This window comes from Phragmites australis, chromosome 1 (genome assembly GCF_958298935.1).
Source record: "Phragmites australis chromosome 1, lpPhrAust1.1, whole genome shotgun sequence".
Taxonomy (NCBI): Eukaryota; Viridiplantae; Streptophyta; class Magnoliopsida; order Poales; family Poaceae; genus Phragmites; species Phragmites australis.
Genome location: NC_084921.1, coordinates 16258601 through 16277293, shown reverse-complemented (window position 1 = coordinate 16277293; position 18693 = coordinate 16258601). Strand labels below are relative to the sequence as shown.

At 42.0% G+C, this 18693-nt stretch overlaps 1 protein-coding gene across 2 annotated transcripts; it reads right to left on the bottom strand.

Annotated features, from left to right (window-relative positions):
- Positions 1 to 513: 513 nt before the first annotated feature.
- On the bottom strand, positions 514 to 5609 carry LOC133911366 (probable receptor-like protein kinase At5g18500). Of its 2 annotated transcripts, none has more exons than XM_062353593.1 (8): positions 5256 to 5609; positions 3861 to 4554; positions 3610 to 3714; positions 3294 to 3416; positions 2826 to 2996; positions 2614 to 2743; positions 1150 to 1359; positions 514 to 967 (listed from the first exon to the last, which is right to left on the bottom strand). In XM_062353593.1, exons 2-8 carry the CDS (start codon positions 4529 to 4531, stop codon positions 839 to 841), a joined length of 1539 nt encoding a protein of 512 aa, XP_062209577.1. In that variant the 5' UTR covers positions 4532 to 4554; positions 5256 to 5609; the 3' UTR covers positions 514 to 838. The 2 variants fall into 2 exon arrangements, with proteins under 2 accessions (XP_062209577.1, XP_062209568.1); XM_062353584.1 differs by lacking the exon at positions 5256 to 5609 and adding an exon at positions 4993 to 5182.
- Between the last annotated feature and the right edge of the window lie 13084 nt (positions 5610 to 18693).

Sequence of the window (18693 nt, the reverse complement as noted above, 5' to 3'; positions counted from 1 at the left end):
CGTCCGAGACGTGGTGGAAACCAAGACATCGTACTGCATCAATATAGCTATTGAGGTTGGTACTTGAGATAACTATATCACCCCTATCTTGTGGGTTGTGATCTTTATTTTGTTTATTAGTTACGTGTCCGTATATTGCAACGAGAGCTATAAAAATTATACTGAGAAAATCTTTAAATAAAACCCTAAAAAAACGTAGGACTCACCATGTGAACAGCAAGACTCATCCCGTACTCAAGCTACTTTTTAAGCGGTAGTAGATTTCTTTTCTCGCTCCAATACATAGCTATTGCCAACTATATATAACCAGCCAACTAAAAATTTCTAATCTTAATTCAACTAACTATTAAACCAAATCTAACTAACTATTAAACCAACTAATTGTTAAACCGAATCCCACTCTTATATCAATAGTACTGGCCTACCGGGACCTGTTTGGTACTTTTTCTTTTTGGGTTGTTTTCAGCAAAATGCTCTGAACATCTGGCTTTTCAATGGACTGATGGAGGGAGGTTTTCAAATGAAACATTATCATTCACAAATATTATGGATTCCGCCAGTATTCATGATGCTACAACTGTACACAGTGTTAAATACTTACAGCGGCAATTGTCAGGATCACTGGTAAGTACATATAAATTCATAAGTAAAAAAAAACAATACCTTCTCTACAAATAAATGATAAAACCGTTACAACCAAGAAAAAAGATCTTTCTTGAGCTCTTGTGTAATCAAACTCCAGAGCCTTCAGTTACCAATTCGTCAGCAATGTAAAATGGAATGAGTCCGGTCCATGCAATGTACTGGAAGCAATGTAATAGGAGAAATGCTGGTGTGCTTATTTGGACGATGATGCTCTGCTCCTGCTTGGTTTGGAATCTCGATTATCACTCTTCTCTGTGTCAGAGTTGTCCCTTTGGGAATCCATTTCTGAGCTCCCTCCACGGTTGTGCCTAGATCTTCTGTCCTGCTTGCGAGAATTTTTATTTTCAGTATGATAACAATCAAGGGTCAACTATTATATATGCAAGTTGAAGATAGTATTCTCAAAGGCTAATTGAAGCCAACCATGTATTCTCAAAGGCTAATTGAAGATAGTATTCTCAAAGGCTAATTGAAACGAGGATAAATTCTTTTTTCTTTACATACCCCTCGAGGAATTGGGTCATCCGATTCCAGCATCTGGACAACTTGACTCATTTTCGGTCTCTTTTCTGAATCTGGATCAACACATCTCAGAGCTGTTAAAAGTGCACGCTTAAGAGCTCTTGTCGAAGGCCGTGTCTCTATGGTGGGATCCACTACTTCCTCTGAGTGCCTGCTGGCAACCATCATTTTTAGCCAGTCGACCAGATTAACCTGCAGATGGCAAACATATCATGTTCAGTTAGAAAAGTAAAAGATATGATTCCATGTTTTCATATAAGAAACTATGTTGAAAGACCATATGCATCACGAGGGGGGAAAATAGATGAGTATTGTGTACTGTAAGTTTGTATACTTTAGCGTACATAGGCAGCCTACTTCTGCTACATATGCGTATATGACCTCTAAACATTACAGTAATATATTCATTAAGAATGGTTAGTGCAAGTAATGTATGAAAAAAATAATACTAGTTTAGGCTGGTTTTATCGAGAAAATAGCTGCTAAGTTGGCCCTTGAGATTTGACACATTATAGCGAGCTACCATGATCTGGCAGGCTGACACAACAATCTACAACATTGCTGGTAGATTTCCTATTCTAGGATTATAGGATAGTCAGGTTGAATAATTGTGCTTTATAGTTAGAATGTTAGATACCAAATATGTTCAGATGTCAATTATGTAAAATCGGTGGCAAATGTACCAGCTCCAACAAGCAATATGAACGATACAATGCACCACGCGCGCGGGGGGGGGGGGGGTTCCAAATTAGGTGTTTGCGCAAGGTAACGAATAAGGCAAGGAACAGAACAAAAAAAAAATCCTAAAATATTGGATCCAACTTCCAGGCTTTAGTTAGGCATTCAAACATCAGACTCAATTTCCTAAATCCTTCGCACATGGTGAAGTTTTTTTAAAAAAACAAATACCAACAATATGCACAAACTTATTTTGACAATGAAAATATACAACACGACCAACCACAAAATATTGTATTAGAAAATTCTTGAAGCAACGACCATTTCAGCAGTAAGCTCTTAGTTGTTTTTTTATGTCATGCACCATCCATGTCTTAGAATGTTAACATGCTTTTTATTAACCAAAAAAGTAGAGAGAGATGATCTAAAGTTTCAGATAAAGGATACAACAAATACTGAGTCTGGTGAGCATCACTATTCTCAGTGCCATTGACATAAAAATATGTTCTGTTATGAATTATGAGAAAGATCCACAGGCAGCACCACATTGAATTACGTCGGAAATAATTGTATGTGCAGAACAATTTCTAAGCCGTAAGCATTCCAATGCTAATAGAAACAAAACTGAACTTTGAGTGATAGTATCACTCAATTTGGCGAGATAAGAAGCATTCTAATGCTTCAATCCTAATCATATCTAGCAATATAAGCAAGGTCTAACGTATAGGTTAGCACTAAAGCAAAGGATATTGACCAAATTATGAATACCTCATTTGCTGGGCGACCATAGTCAACAGGATCCCTTCCTGTAATCGCTTCTAGGAGAACAACTCCAAAGCTGTAAATGTCACTCTTTTCGTTCAAGAGTCCAGTGTTTGCATACTCTGGTGCCACGTACCTGCAATGAATCAATGCAGGACATCGTGACCTAGTGCTAACAAAGTTTCATGGAAATCTTGTTCACTAGTTACGCAACATACCCAAAGGTTCCCATAACCCGAGTGGTGACATGACTCTTTCCAGCACCGAGAAGCTTGGCTAAACCAAAATCTGATACTTTGGACTCGAACTCATCGTCAATCAAAATATTGCTGGATTTGATATCACGGTGCACAACTTTGGGTTCAATTGCCTCGTGCAAGTAAGCAAGCCTGCGGACAGATATGAACAATTGTTGTTTTCATTTCAATCGTTCATACATGACAAAACTGAAAGGAGAGAAACATAGTGTGCAAGTTTGACAAAAAGGAGATAGTATTTGGAATTTTTGTAGCTTAATCTCAGTTATACACTTATACTCACTTTAATATCGTGGGGTGTTATGTATAGTTAATTACTATAACAGAATTACCTCCAGGTAGAAAGATACTGTGATTTGGAACCTTTACAAAGAGACTATCCTAAATGATACAATAGTGGCAAAAAAATAAAGAATATTTTGCACTCACGCTTTAGCAGTCCCAAGAAGAATCTTTATGCGGGCCTCCCATGTAAGGGAGCCACGATGACTCATAGCTCCATGAAGCCATTGCTCTAGGTTTCCATTGTTCACATACTCATAGACAAGCATCCTGAAAATTTCACTTGAAGTTAGGAATGATGTCATAAAACATCATACAATTATTGTATTTAAATGAACTTGAAATTGTAAAGAGCACGAAAAGGCAAGGAGAGCTATTTTGCTTGTAAGACATGTACCAGGAATATATGAACAATGTGGATGGAGTTGTAAGAGGAATATGAAACTAAATGAAGATAAATTACCTTTGAGTACCTTCCACGCAGTAACCCAGAAGACGGACCAAGTTCTTGTGGCGAACATGACCAATAGCCTCAACTTCTACTCTGAATTCCTTCTCAGCTTGCCCTCTGTAAGTTCACAAAACATCAATTGGAGAAACTAAATGCACTATTGAAGCAGGATGATAGCTAAGGAAGACAAGATGTGTGTGGGTCGGTTGGGGGGGGGGGGGGGGGGTAAACAGAAAGATTGAGCTGTGATAAGCAAGGCTTACAGGTTATTGAGAAGCTTTTTGACAGCAACAGGAGAGCCATTGATGAGCTGGCCACGATAAACTACACCATATCCACCCTCACCAATAATGTTGTCCCTTGAAAAGCGATTGGTAGCAAGTTCCAGATCCCTCAGAGTAAACCAGTGACCCCAACCAAGGTATGAGAACTCTGGCAGGCCAACCAGAGGTGAAGGAGCAGTTATTGCATGAGCTGAAGCCTGCCGAAATGTTCCTGAGCCCCCTTCTTCAGCTGACTGGAATCCTGCATCCTTGTCTATGTAACGGAATGACCCCGAGTGGCTCTCATCGCCACGTCTAGATTTGCTTACGCCCAAATGGGCCATCACCTTGTCCGAATCCCGGTCACTGGGCTTGTCTTGGATTGTCAGGAGGACCCCATCATGTGCCACATAGTCATTTGTCGGTACTTGCTCCACCCTCACCTCCTTGATTTCCTTGGAAATGGCAGGGATTTGGGTGATTGGGATATTTGCAGAGGCCCGTCTTACCCTTTTCTTACTCCTGATCGTGAGCCACACGGTGATAAAGAAGAAGATCACCATGAAAGCTCCCAAGGCAATGCATATGACCTCCCATACTTTGAGATGCAAGGGGCCTGTCGGCGCCGAGAGATGATCTTTCAGAGTAGGGGAGGACGAAGGTGACGACATTGTGGAATGCCAGCTTCCTGCTCCTACAGACAAAACAAATTCAGACGAACAAGTTAGCTGCCCATCTAGCTCAACAAATCACACAATGCAACAAACACTAACGCGCTTACGGCTCTCGTCACAACGAAATGCAAATGCAGGCATCTACACCCACGGTACATGCATATAGGAAGGAAAGATTCCTGAACTGATTGGGAGCAATAAAGACGGCCAGTACAAGTGAGTACATTATCTTGGGCTGGAAGGGAAGCAAAGACAAGGTGTTACTGCTGCTGTTCTCCAATCCAATGCTGTACAGGGGGTGATAAATTCCCGTGATGGCGATCACAGTACGGGGTGTACCGACACATGCAAGGTTCAACAGCTAGCACATTTAGTTTCCATCGTGTTTGCGGCTATGGCGGCAGTGGCGAACCCAAAGAAGAAAAAAAATCTTTTTGGCAAACAAGCTGCACCCGCACCTCAATTTGGTCCCAAGAAGTCCAATGGTGTCAACTTGCGCCGATCTTGAGCGCTCAAGAACAAGAAGAACAACAACCTAATCGAGTAGTCAGGTCATGGATGGATGGATTTGGGTTAACAGCGCACCACCCAGCAGACAAATCCACAACAAACTAGAACGGAGGTAGAGAAAGATTTGGATCTGACAGAGGACAAGAGCAACTCACAGAACAAGGGAATCCATCCAAGATTCCAAGAACATCAGGATTACTCACTCACTTACCAGCAAAACAAGAAACCAATCCGCGCCCGGACGGCCGGATCTCCGCTCCACCAGACCGATAGAGGCTGGAGGATCCAGCAGGGAGATGGACGGACCTCCCGGCGGCGGCTGGCCTCCTGGTGCTGGGCTGTGTGAGAGGGGAGAAATATGCTTGCTGGGCGGATGGATTGGAGCGGTAGGTAAGTGGTATCTGTGGAGTATTTTCGTGCTTGCTTGCTTTCTCCACAAAAGAAATGCAAATGGCGAAAGCCCAAAAAGTACAAATGGTGAGAAAGACGGCAGAAGTAGGAGCTAGCAGGAGTTGGTGCGAACTGCTGCTGCTCCTTTTGTTTCCTTTGTACTTCTTGTTTTGTGGGGGGCAACGGCGCTTAGCAGCGCTTAAAAATTGCTAAAAAGGTGGTGGTGGATTAGTGGGGAAGTGGGAAATTAGGGAAGGGGTTAAAAGAGGCACAGCTGTGACGTGGAGTTTCGGGTCGGTTGACGGGCATGCCAGCTAGTAATCATTCTCCTTTTATCTAAATCATATTCCAGTTTTTATTTAACCAATAGTAGGCTTCTTTCCAGTGTGTTCTTGCATGTAATAAATTCTAGAGCAGCTGGATCTATTGGATCCGGATCCTCTAATATCGATGTTACGGTGACTTTGTTACTAACGCATAGGTCCGGTTTCACGCGTCAGCGACGGCACACGACGTCAAGGGATCCTCGTCCGGATCTACTACTGACGTCATGTGAGGCCATCTTCAGCATATACTTTAAAATTTTATCCTCTATAATACAATTACAATATCCTCTATTTTTTTATCTCCAGCAACTACTCTATTTTCTACATTTAATTACTCTTCAACTCTCTTCAAACTCACGATCATTCATTGTGAACAGTATTAAGAGAGAGAGAGGGGCTGCAAATTTGGAGTACCAAGCCATCAACGGCATCCCAGTCGCATCCCTGTAGCAACAGATACAGCTCATGCTGGAGCCGTTTGCAGGACGCCCCGATCGACAAAAAGGATGGCTACAGGTAGGCAACTAGCCGAAACCTCCTCTGCTGAGATGGCCTAACGAGCCCAAATAAACAGTAAGCTTTTGAAAGTGGCTTCTGAGAAGCTAAGATCCTCCAAAACTTGCAATACATTATGGGGAGGAAGCCTTACCAAATAGGATTATTGTCTATGACTAAAGTCAGGACAAGACCGAAATTAGGGTAAAAAGTGATATTTGGTTTGTGACCAAACCAAAATAAGTGCAGTACTAAAATAAAGTGTTTAGATTGTCGTCATACCAAAATTTGTCGAAATTGTGCGTATGACATGTGGTCGCACATGTTACTGATTTTCTTCGTGCAAAAACATAGTTAACATAGGTCTTGATTTATAGATTTAATTTCTATGAGTACAACGGTATAAATGGATCATCGATTGGACATTAGGTTTAGAAGATATAATCGTTTAAATTTGTCACTAAACCCAAAAGGTGCTTTTAATTGCAAGAGCTTGCATGCAACCAAGCGAAAACTGGGACGAGTGTTTGCTCGCTCAGGAATCAGTCGGCATTTTAGCTTGCTTTGCACTGCCCCCTGCCAAAATTTAATTGGCTAGCCAAATGTTGATTGCAATTCAGGTGGAAGCCAAATCTTGTTGGCATAACCAAATTTTGGTCTGACTTGCAAGGGCTAACAACCAAACACCCCCTATAAGTCAAATGCCGGTCTTGAGCAACTTCCTCAGCTTTTGCGTGCTGTGAATATGAGAGTGCTCCTATAGTTTGCTAGTATTTACCCGTCACTACCACTCCTTATATACCTCAACCCCTCTCAATTTCTCATCCATTCAAGCATCCTCCAACTGGCCACCATCGCTCTCTCTACTAAACACAAGCTCGAGGGCGACTAGGGTTTTGGATGCCACCGCCCATTGATGTCACGCCCTCCTTCCTCCACTTCGTGAGCACCTGTCATCGACGACCTCCGCACACCGCTGAGGAACACGACGCTACAGATCTATCCACCATGGCGGAGCTGAAGGAGGTGTTGTGAGCGTAGAAGGAGGCGGAGGTGGGTGATGGGCAGGTACGGTGCAAGAGAGGGCTGAGATTGAGTGGCTGACGCCCAGGAATGTGGTGGGCACCACCAGCGTGGTGCTCGGTGTCATCGTGGGGGCCACCGTCGCACTGCTCTTCGTGAACACTCTCCTCGCCAAGATCTTCGACCACGTCTTCACCGGCCGTGGCCTCCAGGACTTCTTCTCTGGCTAACGCCGACGCTGATTTTTCTTCATAATTTGGATAGGCGTATGGTTGGCGTGCTTTGTAAGTACTATTTTTTTTGCAATTGGGAAATACTAGAGACTAGAGTGATAGATCAAGTGGTGAAACAATGGATGTCTTCCCATTTTTTCCAAGTAAAATTGATGAATTTCTTGGAAAATTTTGTATTTTTGCTAAGCTATGTAAGCCATGTTTATGCTGCTGAAGCATGATTCAGAAATCTAGTTGAGTTTCTATCTAGTGGTGAGTTAACGATGGGCTCACATATTCTCTAGAAATTACTAGCTAATAATAATTCTGATAAACTCAGTACTCAGTTTTGTTTTATGCTGGAGTTGTTGTCTTAATAAAATTTCTACATTTAAAAAGCATAATTCTAAGCTGTAGTCGGAGTCGGATACACAAATATAGTTGTAGTTTTTACCAACTGACACTATAAAAAAACAGTTTTCATAGGCAAGTGCTAACCTATTTACAGAGGCGTTTAGCCACTCGTCTCTGGTCGAAGGTTTGTGAAAAATGATGATTTTTACAAGCGCAAAAGAGATCTACTGTGAAAAATGGTTACTAGAGGCGGTTCACTTAAGTAACCGCATATAGAAACCGATTATCAGAGGCGGTTCACTTAAGGAACTGTTTGTGTTAGTCGGCTCGTGAATCGACATTTTTGGCTAAAAGCCTGGAAAAAAATCACGCGGCTTTTCGTATGAAATACGCGCGTGTGCAGTTTATGGCACTCGAATCCGGGACCTGTGGTAGTCACAAGTCGCATGAAATACGCGTGCGTGTGATTCGTGGCAGTCACAAGTCATGTGAAATAAGAACCGCAGAAGTACTAGGTATATTAGTAGCATATGCAGTCATTTTGATCTCTTCTATCTGAAACTTTAAATGACTTTTTGACATCTAAATGACTTTAAATGAAAAAGTTTTTAACTACAAAATTCTGTCTAAAACTTCAAACGATTATTTGAATATTTAATGGTTTTAAATGAAAAGTATTTCAATACAAAGTTATAGATCTCATTGAGGGCTATAATTTTTATATAAAGTTTATCTCTATCTAATTTCGTATGAAAAAATTATGATTTTTTTAAGATAAGCTATCATCCAATATCGCAAGTAGCTAATTATGTGTTTCGCATGTGGTAATCATCACATTACCTGATACGGCTTACATAAGTAACTGTCTCTGGAAATGGAATTTTACATAGGCGGCTTCTTATGTCGCCCAACTCTGAAAATCGTGCCATTATCACATGCGGATGTCAAAAGCAATCACTTATAAAAATTTGTTTCCACAGGCGATCCAAACCCGCAGAGGATCTCTGCCAACTGCTTAGGCGGTTTGTCATATAAGCTACCTATGGAAAGCACCCTGGGTAGCAGCCGCATGTAAAAATTTGTTTCCACATGCAGCCCAAAATTGCAGAGGTCCACACCAACTACTCAGACGGTATGTCATATGAGCCGTCAGTGGAAAGGTATCATGAATGTCTCAAAACATAGTTTTTTAAGTAGTGTGAATAATGCTCATTGAGTCATTATGTTTGTTCCCTGATGAGGAAACTAATAAATCAGCGTGTTGATACCTGATATATACAATGAAAAGGGACAGGGTCTTGGAAAAATATTCTATGGCGCATTTAGCTATCTAGCTCTATCTAGCTCATGTGGAGCTCCTCTTTAAGAAAGGAATATTTAATTTTTTGTCACTCTATCGGAGTGTGATAGAGTGGTAATTTCTCGTTGAGAATGACAAATATATTTTTCTGAGTCTATAATAATAGGTTCAGTGGCGAATTTACCATTCTACCCAATGGCAATCTTAATGATTAGAGTTCCAAAGAGGATTTGTTGCTCAACCACAGTTGAACTGGCCAGGTATGGATTGGGTTTCCAACTTGAATGACATTAGCATTTGCTTTCTTTTGTGTTGTCGTGTTTGACAAATGATAACATATTTCTACAGCGAGTCTCTTACCGTTCAAGTAGGCATACTCTGTTTCTGTGTGTAATTTTTTCTTGGTTATTTGTATTATCTCAAAGAAAACAAGAGCAAAATTGTCCTAATCTATACTAGGGATCTTCTTTGAGTCACTTTGTGTATGAAGGTATGGGGAAAAAAAGAAAAATAAACAACATATGTCGATGTATTTGCTAAAATAGATAACAAATCGACGTATTTGTAAATCTAGCACCTGTATTCGACACTCAAAATCCGAAAATCTGATTTCAGAACTTGAAACACCCAAAAAAGATTGACCCGACCGTATTCGGTACCTCCTGTGCCAGCGTCACTCCATGGCTGAAGCTTAGTTCATGATTTTTTTTAAAAAAATAGTCCAACAATTGTAAACATTTTCATGAGAAAACTAGAGATCACCAGCAACCTATTTTAATTGGTTTGATCCAAAAGGCCTGAGCTAATATTTAATTAAAATTCTCTAAATAAGCCAACTTTATAAATTCTAGTAATATTTAATGCCTCAAATAAATTCTCAAAAATCTAGAAAAAATCACTAATATTCTTCTCATGTGATGTACTAATTTATAAAAATATTTTCAACCCTATATTATTTGGTGAAAAAGTGAATTCCTTTGTAATGCTCTATTTATATGCATTTTTATCATTTCATGTGATATTCTCTTCTTAATTCAATTTGAATAAAAGTAATTTAACATGCACAAATCCTTGGTTATCATATTAGTATTAAGCATTTGTAATGCTCCATTTATATGTATTTTTTATCATTTCATATTAATATTAAACTTTGTTGAAAAGAATTTTGTAAGGTATTTTTGTAGTGATTAACGTTGGGAGGATACAAATTCTAAATTATTGAACATCAATAGTTGTGAAGAACAATTACCATATAACCCGGTATAGTGATTACATACGCTCATAAACCTTACATTTGATACGAGGTTTTTCGTCGGTGCGTGAATGGACAGTAACCATAAAGATATGACGACAACAAATATTGGCATGTATGGGACGCCTAACGATTAATTTAATAGCGTGCCGTTGCTAAACCTAATATGCCTTAGGGAATAAAAATAGCCCGGGTTACAAAAGATGGTCTCTACTAAGTGCACCTGGAATATTTGCCCTTCCTCAGAGCATCAGGGCCCGAAGCCTTAGCGCGACGGGCCCTCTCCCGCTTCCTTTCCCTCTCATCCTCACGAGCTTCAGCTGCGGCGCGCTCCTCCACTGCCCTCCTCATGTGCTCCTCCTCCTGACGCTTAAGTCGTAGTTCCTTCTGCTGCTGCTCGTATTCCCGGCGTTCGTACGCTTCCCTCCTCCACCGCATGCTCATTTGGACCCACTGCTTTTGGTCGTCAGTTTACTCCATATCTAGCTATTCCATGAAGTCATATAGAGGTGGAGGAGACTAGACAAATGAAAGAAGATGAGAGATTAGTAAGACGGTGTATGAAATCATAGGGAAAGTGTCACATGAGTGATATATATCACTATACCGATGGGTACTCGTACGGTCCATGTCGAGACTTGTCATACTGGTAGTTAGCACATATGAAGATGCGTAGACCATATGTGTAGGAGATATCCTGGGACTAGCGAAGCCTACAAGGATCGCCACAGAAGCACATCGGTAGTTCGACCCTCTGTAGGATGAAAATCCCCAATGTTTCTTGGGTGGGCTTGGTGGAGCTAGGTAAGACATTGCAGTTGAGAGAGTTGAAGATGGACTAGTCTATCCATGGATGAGGGTGGAGTTATTTATGGTGGCTATGGGCTGGTGCATGGATTGAGTGCATGGGCATGGCTGGGGGCTGGAGCATAGGATTCCATGTGAAAACTGAAAAAGTTCCGGCACTAATGCTTTGCAAAGATTCTCTACGAAAGCTGTTGCTTGGTGTGGTCATTTTATTCTACAAAAGTTCAGCATGAGTTATTGTTGCTTCTACATGGAGGCATGAATTCCTATAAAAGTTGAGTTGTGTAGTCACTTTGTGTCTATTGCATGTCTCATGACAGAGGTGTTGTCATTTCATAGTTAAAGCTACGTCGTGTGGTCACTTCCTGTCTAAAGACTGACTCACAACAGAGGTGTTGTCATTTCATGGTTAAAGCTACGTCGTGTGGTCACTTTCTATCTAAAGACTGATTCATGATAGAGGTGTGGTCATTTCATAGTTAAAGCTATGTTGTGTGGTCACTTCATGTCTGAAGACTAACTCACGACAGAGGTGTTATCATTTCATGGTTTTAAGCTACATCGTGTGGTCACTTCTTGTCTAAAGACTGACTCACGACAGAGGTATTGTTATTTTATGGTTAAAGCTACGTCGAATGGTCACTTCCTGTCTAAAGACTGACTCACGACAGAGGTGTGGTCATTTCATAGTTAAATCTAGGTCGTGTGACCACTTCCTGTCTAAAGACTGACTCACGACAGAGGTGTTGTCATTTCATGGTCAAAGCTGAGTCGTGTCGTCACTTCGTATCTAAAGGGTGTCTCACAATAGAGGTGTTGTCTTTTAATACTTAAAGCTCTGTCATGTGGTTATTACAAACATTAGATAAGTTAAAGTTATGTACCAAAAGTATTTGACAACTATTAGATAAATTAAAAGTAATTACAGCAACAATAACAATGAATGAGACATAATATGACTGACTATTACATTATAATGAATAGTACATATGTCATAAAGAATTACAAGTACACCGAACAACAGTGTTACCTCCTCAACAATGACGACGACGACGCACGCACGCAGTCCCCAGGAGTGTAAGCGTCTGGTGGGTGTGTGGCCTTCATCCCAGCGGCCTATGCTGGCCCCTGTTTCATGTCCCCTTGACCGTCGTCATCATCATCCTATCCTGTGTTACCCCCACCGAACATGTATCCAGACCCGCTAACTCGGCCTTGCATGTACTATGATGACAGATCCTCATATGAAAGTGTCGACGCCCCTAGAACATGCTCCGATAGAGTCCAGTGTCCCGAAGGCTCGGCCTGCTGGTACCACTGTGAACCCCCAAGTGCATCGGGATATTGGAGGTAATGTCCAATAAGGAGATCGGTGAAGCTTATGGCCTGCATTGCAGCAGCCCAGTCAAAATCATGTGTATCGCTCCAGCTAGGCGTCTACTGCGTACAGTCAACGATGTCCTCATGATGCATCGAAGCTGCATGCGGAGGTGTCATCGTAGTATGAGGGGGTTGTGTCCACTAGGGGGGCTGTGAACCCAGTGTACACTACTCGAGCTCAGGCTCCTACGTGCACTCCTCGTTCTCAGCATAGGAACGTGACACATGATATTCCGAAGCCGAATGTGCCTCTCGCGATTATGCTCGAACGGGTTCGTCACGAGCACTGGACGAGCGCCTGTTGTGGGAGGCATGTGACGAGTCCATTGTTTGTATGTCATACCCTCTCTAACGCGGGTCACAAACACCTAGACCACGTATAGCGGACAGGAAGCGAGACCCTCTCGTTCATATGTACTCTCGGAGAGGGTTTCGATCCCTCCGCGTTGATGACTCGCTTGCTTCCCCACAAGCTTGCTCCGCCTGCATATGCATTGTGTACGCCTCTTCGGTCTGTATGAGATGAGGGACATGTTGGTAATACGGAGGTTTAACCAATTAAAATCATTATAAGTACCACATCACATAGCACAATATGAAGAAGGCGGGCATGATTTTCGAGAAACGGTCTGGGGACCGACTCCACAAGTCTGCTGAGTAAGGTGCCACGCGTGCGTGGATGGTACCACGAAAGGTACTCCTAGTAGGTTCCATCGTCGTATTGTCCAGCAGGAACAACAAAATCCACCGAGGCTGACTTTGTCCACCTCTGTATGTGCTCGGCATTCACAGATGCCAAGTCCCGCATGCCTCCGACTCCCTGTGCACTCCTCCTGTACATGACATACACAGCTATAATATATTAATATTGATCACCTTGGGCACTAATGCTACCTACAATAATACACTTACTCGTGCGCTCGACCGGCGTCTCGTGGGGGGTACTGGCACCACCTGTCGATACTTGAACTGCCTCTGTACACGCTCGGGAGAATATACTTCCATGTTGTTCATGTACAACAAGAAGCATCTAGTCATCAATAAGCCTGAGTCACGCCAACAACACGATGCGATGATTTGGCCAGTCGCAATTTTGGCCACTTATGCCATACGCCATGGATCTCACTCCACGAGATCTGCGCTAAGGACGTCCAAATCACTGATCACATGGGAGTATCTACCATGGTCTTGTTGCTGACTCCATCTCAGCCTAGCATGCATCCACCGATACCCCATCGTAGGCCTAATGTCATATGCAATGCCATCAGAGATGGGGACTGGATAATAGCTCTTGAGCACCCAAGACTGAAAAATCGGGAGGTACTCCTAGCTCCATAGCTGTAAAGGTGTAGGCAGCCTATTACAGATCCTTTCTTCGTTGATCGTTGAGTTGCATCACACAATCCTCTGTAGGTGGTAGCTAGCACAGCAAATCCCCAACTGAAAGATGTCAGCTCGTAAGAATGTGAAGTGAGCTAACTCGCTAACCATACAATATGGAGAATGACATAATTGTCTGCCGTGTTGCAAAACATGATACCTCCCAGCAGGACGTACAAGTACACCTCATAGTGCTATATTACTGTAGCCTCGTTGGCCTCCGGTGGGCATGGACCGAACTGTGGCAGCCCATGAATCCAAGACATGGAAATGCCAACATCCTTCTTATCATACAACACATCAAACCTACAAGATGCAGATGGTCAATGAAGCTTGAATAGCTATATAATATGTGAATTGCAGTACATAAAAAATAATTACGTGCCCTCAACGTAACCCTTCCACTGTTGCTTCGCTGGTCACAAAACTACTAACGGGGTGCCGTTGATTGGCAACCCGGTTAGCATGGCCACGTCCCTCAAATTTACGGTTACCTCGCCAAAAGGAAAGCAGAACGTGTGCGTCTCAGGACACCACCGGTCGACGAGACCTGTGAGCAGTGGTTCCTCAATAGGTGGGAGAGGTATCCTGCCATCACCCGCCATGGGAGCTCCGGCCATCATGAGAGCAAAAGGTAGTAAGCCTGCCCGTGCGAGTGGCTCGTGAAATCGAGCGTCCAACTCCTTAATCGTGTGGACACTCCAGGCTCGCAACGGAAGGTATCCAATACATGTACTGCGTTAGTAGCAAATTATGTTAGCAATTAAAAAGCACATATATTCGTGGTACCTGCTACCCTATGAAAACTATCTGCCCTCTATGTATGGTTCTCGCCGTACCGCTATTGAAGAAGCTCGGGAAGACCATCATGAGCCATGACAATAATTTCAAGCTACACGTTTCAATAAATAGGTGAACAACAAATATAAATATATTATAAGCTTCATGGTTCAATAAATATGTGAATATCAAAAAAGAATATACTACACTCTTCATGGTTGAATAAGTATGTGAATAACAAATTAGAATATGTCACAAGCTTCATGGTTCAATAAATAGGTGAAAAACAAGCTTCATGGTTCAATAAAATGCAACAACTCTAAAACACTACAGTTTGATAGTGCATGATAGTTTACTGTCGGATCGGGCATGTCCTCCTGTCATGGTTAGGTTGTTTGCAAAGTTTGCACTGGCGTAGGCCGTCAACAGCATCTGCTTTATCCATGTCACCTTGTAGCCTCGTGGATCTAGGCCTTCCAGGATCTGTACGTCGTGCTCGGGGATAAGGTACCAACATAGGCCCCTCGATTGCTTTGTAGCTGCTTCCGATGTTGAAGGACCGTATCTTTGGAAGCTATATGCTCCTCAATGCATCTATCGTGAAGTACTGTGCTACGTATTGTGATCTGTCATTACCGCCTATGTCCCTGCAAGCGGCTAAGACATGTGAACATGAGATTTGCTGCAGTTTTGGCTTATTCCATGTGCACTTCACCTTGTGAGGCCCAAGTTGACATTGCTGCATGGTATCCCCTACGCTATACCCTGAAGCATACCTACGGCAGTACATGACCTTAACGTCATTGTTGGCCATATCGTAAATCCTCGTCCAATGAAAGTGTGTCTTGTTCCTCCTTCTGGATAAGATTGCCTCCACCTTATGTGCGAACCGCGTGCTGCAATTCATAGCAGCATTACCACGGTCTCGAAAGTAGTCTACTGTTCTATAGAATGTGAGGGCAATGATGGCACACAATGGGAGGCCCTATACTCTCTTTAGGACATTGTTGAACGCATCCGATATGTTTGTTGTCATGATGGTGTACCTAATATAGGATAAAAAAAATTAGAAGGCCTATTTGCATAAGACAGGGTTCAATATGTAATTTAAATTCTAAGTTCTAACCTGACACCGTGAGTGTCATGGATTAGGGCCCAACGCTCCACCGGCTTCCCCGCTATCCACTGGCTAAACATAGTATGTGAACAACTAACGATAGTTTATCCCCCAACCATTTGCGTTCACAGATGATCCTCCTGTTCTTGTTGATCTGTCATCATCTTGCGAGTGATCTCATTTAACTCTCTCTATATCTCTTTGAACTTCGCCTGCTGGTTCTGTAGACACAAAACTTTGAATCTCTTTACAAGAGACTTTCTGCAGTACTTTGTGCACATGTTTGCTCCCAAGTGGCGCATGCACCACCTTCTCTCCACATCAGGCTATGCAATGGCGTAGTTTGGGCTATTATGCAGCACGTCCAACGCATGCAGAATGCCCTTGTTGTGGTCAGAGATGATGCAAACTCGTTCCCTGTTGCCCACGACACGTGTCCTCAACAAAGTGAGGAACCATAACCAGCTATCATTATTCTCACTCTCAACCATTGCAAAGGCGAGAGAAATAATCTGATTATTTGCATCCGTCGCCATCGCTGTCATAAGGGTACCATGGTACTTGCCTCTCATAAATGTGGCATCCACGCATAGAACCGACCTGCAATGTCTGAAAGCTTTGATGCATTGTCCAAAAGATCAGAATAACTTAATGAGGTATCGATCAGTGGTGCTGTATGACCCATCCTCTATCTTGATCAGCTCATCCGCCATCGCTCATTGAGTCCCTGGATTCGTCATATCAATTTTCTGCAGTAGCTTTGGAGCATAGTTGTAAGACTCCTCGAAGCTTCCGAATAGCATCTTCAACGCCTTCTTCTTCGCTCACCATGTAGTGTGGTAATTGATCAACACACCCATCTTAGTCTGCACCTCCTCCATAATAGATTTTGGTGACAAACAAATGTTCGTACCAACAAGGATGATGAGGAGTTAGGCTATGAACCTCGCATCAACAGCGCGGCTCATATTCCTACTAGTCTCTTCACTGCATGTATGTGGGTGTGTCTACTGATCACAAAATTATTCTCATATTTAGGCTTATGTGCTCGTACGAAGTAAGGATAAATCGGGTGTTTGAAACACCTGACCTCATACTCCGTGGTGTTAGACAGGACGCACTTGTGGTCCCTCTTGTCATTACATCATAGTTGCTAATAAAGTAGACGACCCCCCTGTTACGAAATTGTTGCCCGACCTGGATGTCCCTATTCTAGTATCCCCAGTTAGATAATGTGTTATACTCAACGACGACACAATCTAGCAAGCTAGCACCACGAAAGTACTAGATCATCGGCACCGGGTCGTCTTTGTTAGCATCTTTTTCAACCCCGCTACCACCGACTTCATCATCCATGCATCCTGCATCTACATCAGAATGGTCCACTCTAGCTCCATCTCTACCGAAACTACCCTCCCCGACATGCTCTCCATCCTCTTCATACATCACTTGCTAGCCTGATCCTTTCATGGTACTCACTGCATCACCATGCACCAGTCATGGCACTATATTTACATACACCCTCATACAAAAGTTATCCTCCAATACCTTGCGTGAGTACAAAGCTCATGCGTTATTTCTTCTCATCTCAAACAACATATGGATAACGACCAAGCTGTTTGGAACAAACATTGGCCGCACACCCTCTAAGACAACAGTATGTGATTACTGGTTTACACGTAAAAAGCTCATAACATGTGATTTCAGGTCATCTATGTCATTAGGTACCTCAACTGAATTCTCTATGTGCTAGCAGTTCTGAATTGTTACGAGTATCACATGCAAAACTGCGGGATGTTCTCTATAATAAATATGAAAAGTTATATCGTATCTAGTAAACAAAGGTATATCTAATAAAATCATTACTTATATGTCTGCACGATACACATGCTAAATATGTAAGTAATTAACAATGCAAATTAAATCATCGATATTAAATAAAAATAAAATAATTAATAATTAATATTAAATTAAAATATTATTTAAATTAACATGAAAGTTACATTGAGCAAATATTCAATCTCCTTATAAATTGATACTGCACTGTTAACCTATTCATAAATTTTTTCTACTGAGTGAGCTGAGCTGAGGTGCCCTGAGTTTTTTTTACTAATCAATTTCACGCTAATTAATATTATACAATCTACTAACCTAAGCAAATAATTACTATTACATAACAACATTCTAATTACTATTATATAAATTCACGCTAATTACTATTACACTACCTAAGTAAATAATCAAATTCATATAATCAAACTAAACAAATAATTGAACAAATATAATTATTGGGTTAAACACTCTAATTACTATTATTTCTGCAAGTACCAATTAAAAACATAATTTAAGTACTTATTGTATCTCACGCTGCTACTCCTCCTCGCCTAGGGCTGATTCTCCTCTCCTCGCGCTGCTTCTCCTCTCCTCTCCACGCGCTGCGTTGCTACTTCTCCTCTTCTCTCCTCCTTTGCGCTTCCGCTCTCCTCTCACGCTTCTGCTCTTCTCTCGCGCTGCAACTACCCTCATTTTATAGCGCAGAGTGGAGAGACAAAAAGTGACCAATTTGACGGGGCACCAAAAGCACAGACAACATCACGTGGGTATGGCGCCGAAAGCACGGACAACCTCATGTGCTGAATACGGCTGTGTCAGTCTTTTTTTGGTGTTTCAGATCCTGAAATCGGATTTTCGGATTTTAAGATGCTGAATACATATGCTAGATTTACAAATATGACGATCTATTGTCTATTTTGACGAATACACCGTCGTATATTGTCTTTTTTTTTTTTGTCAGGTATGTGGTTGACATTGGTTCGGCCTTGTTACAGAATTA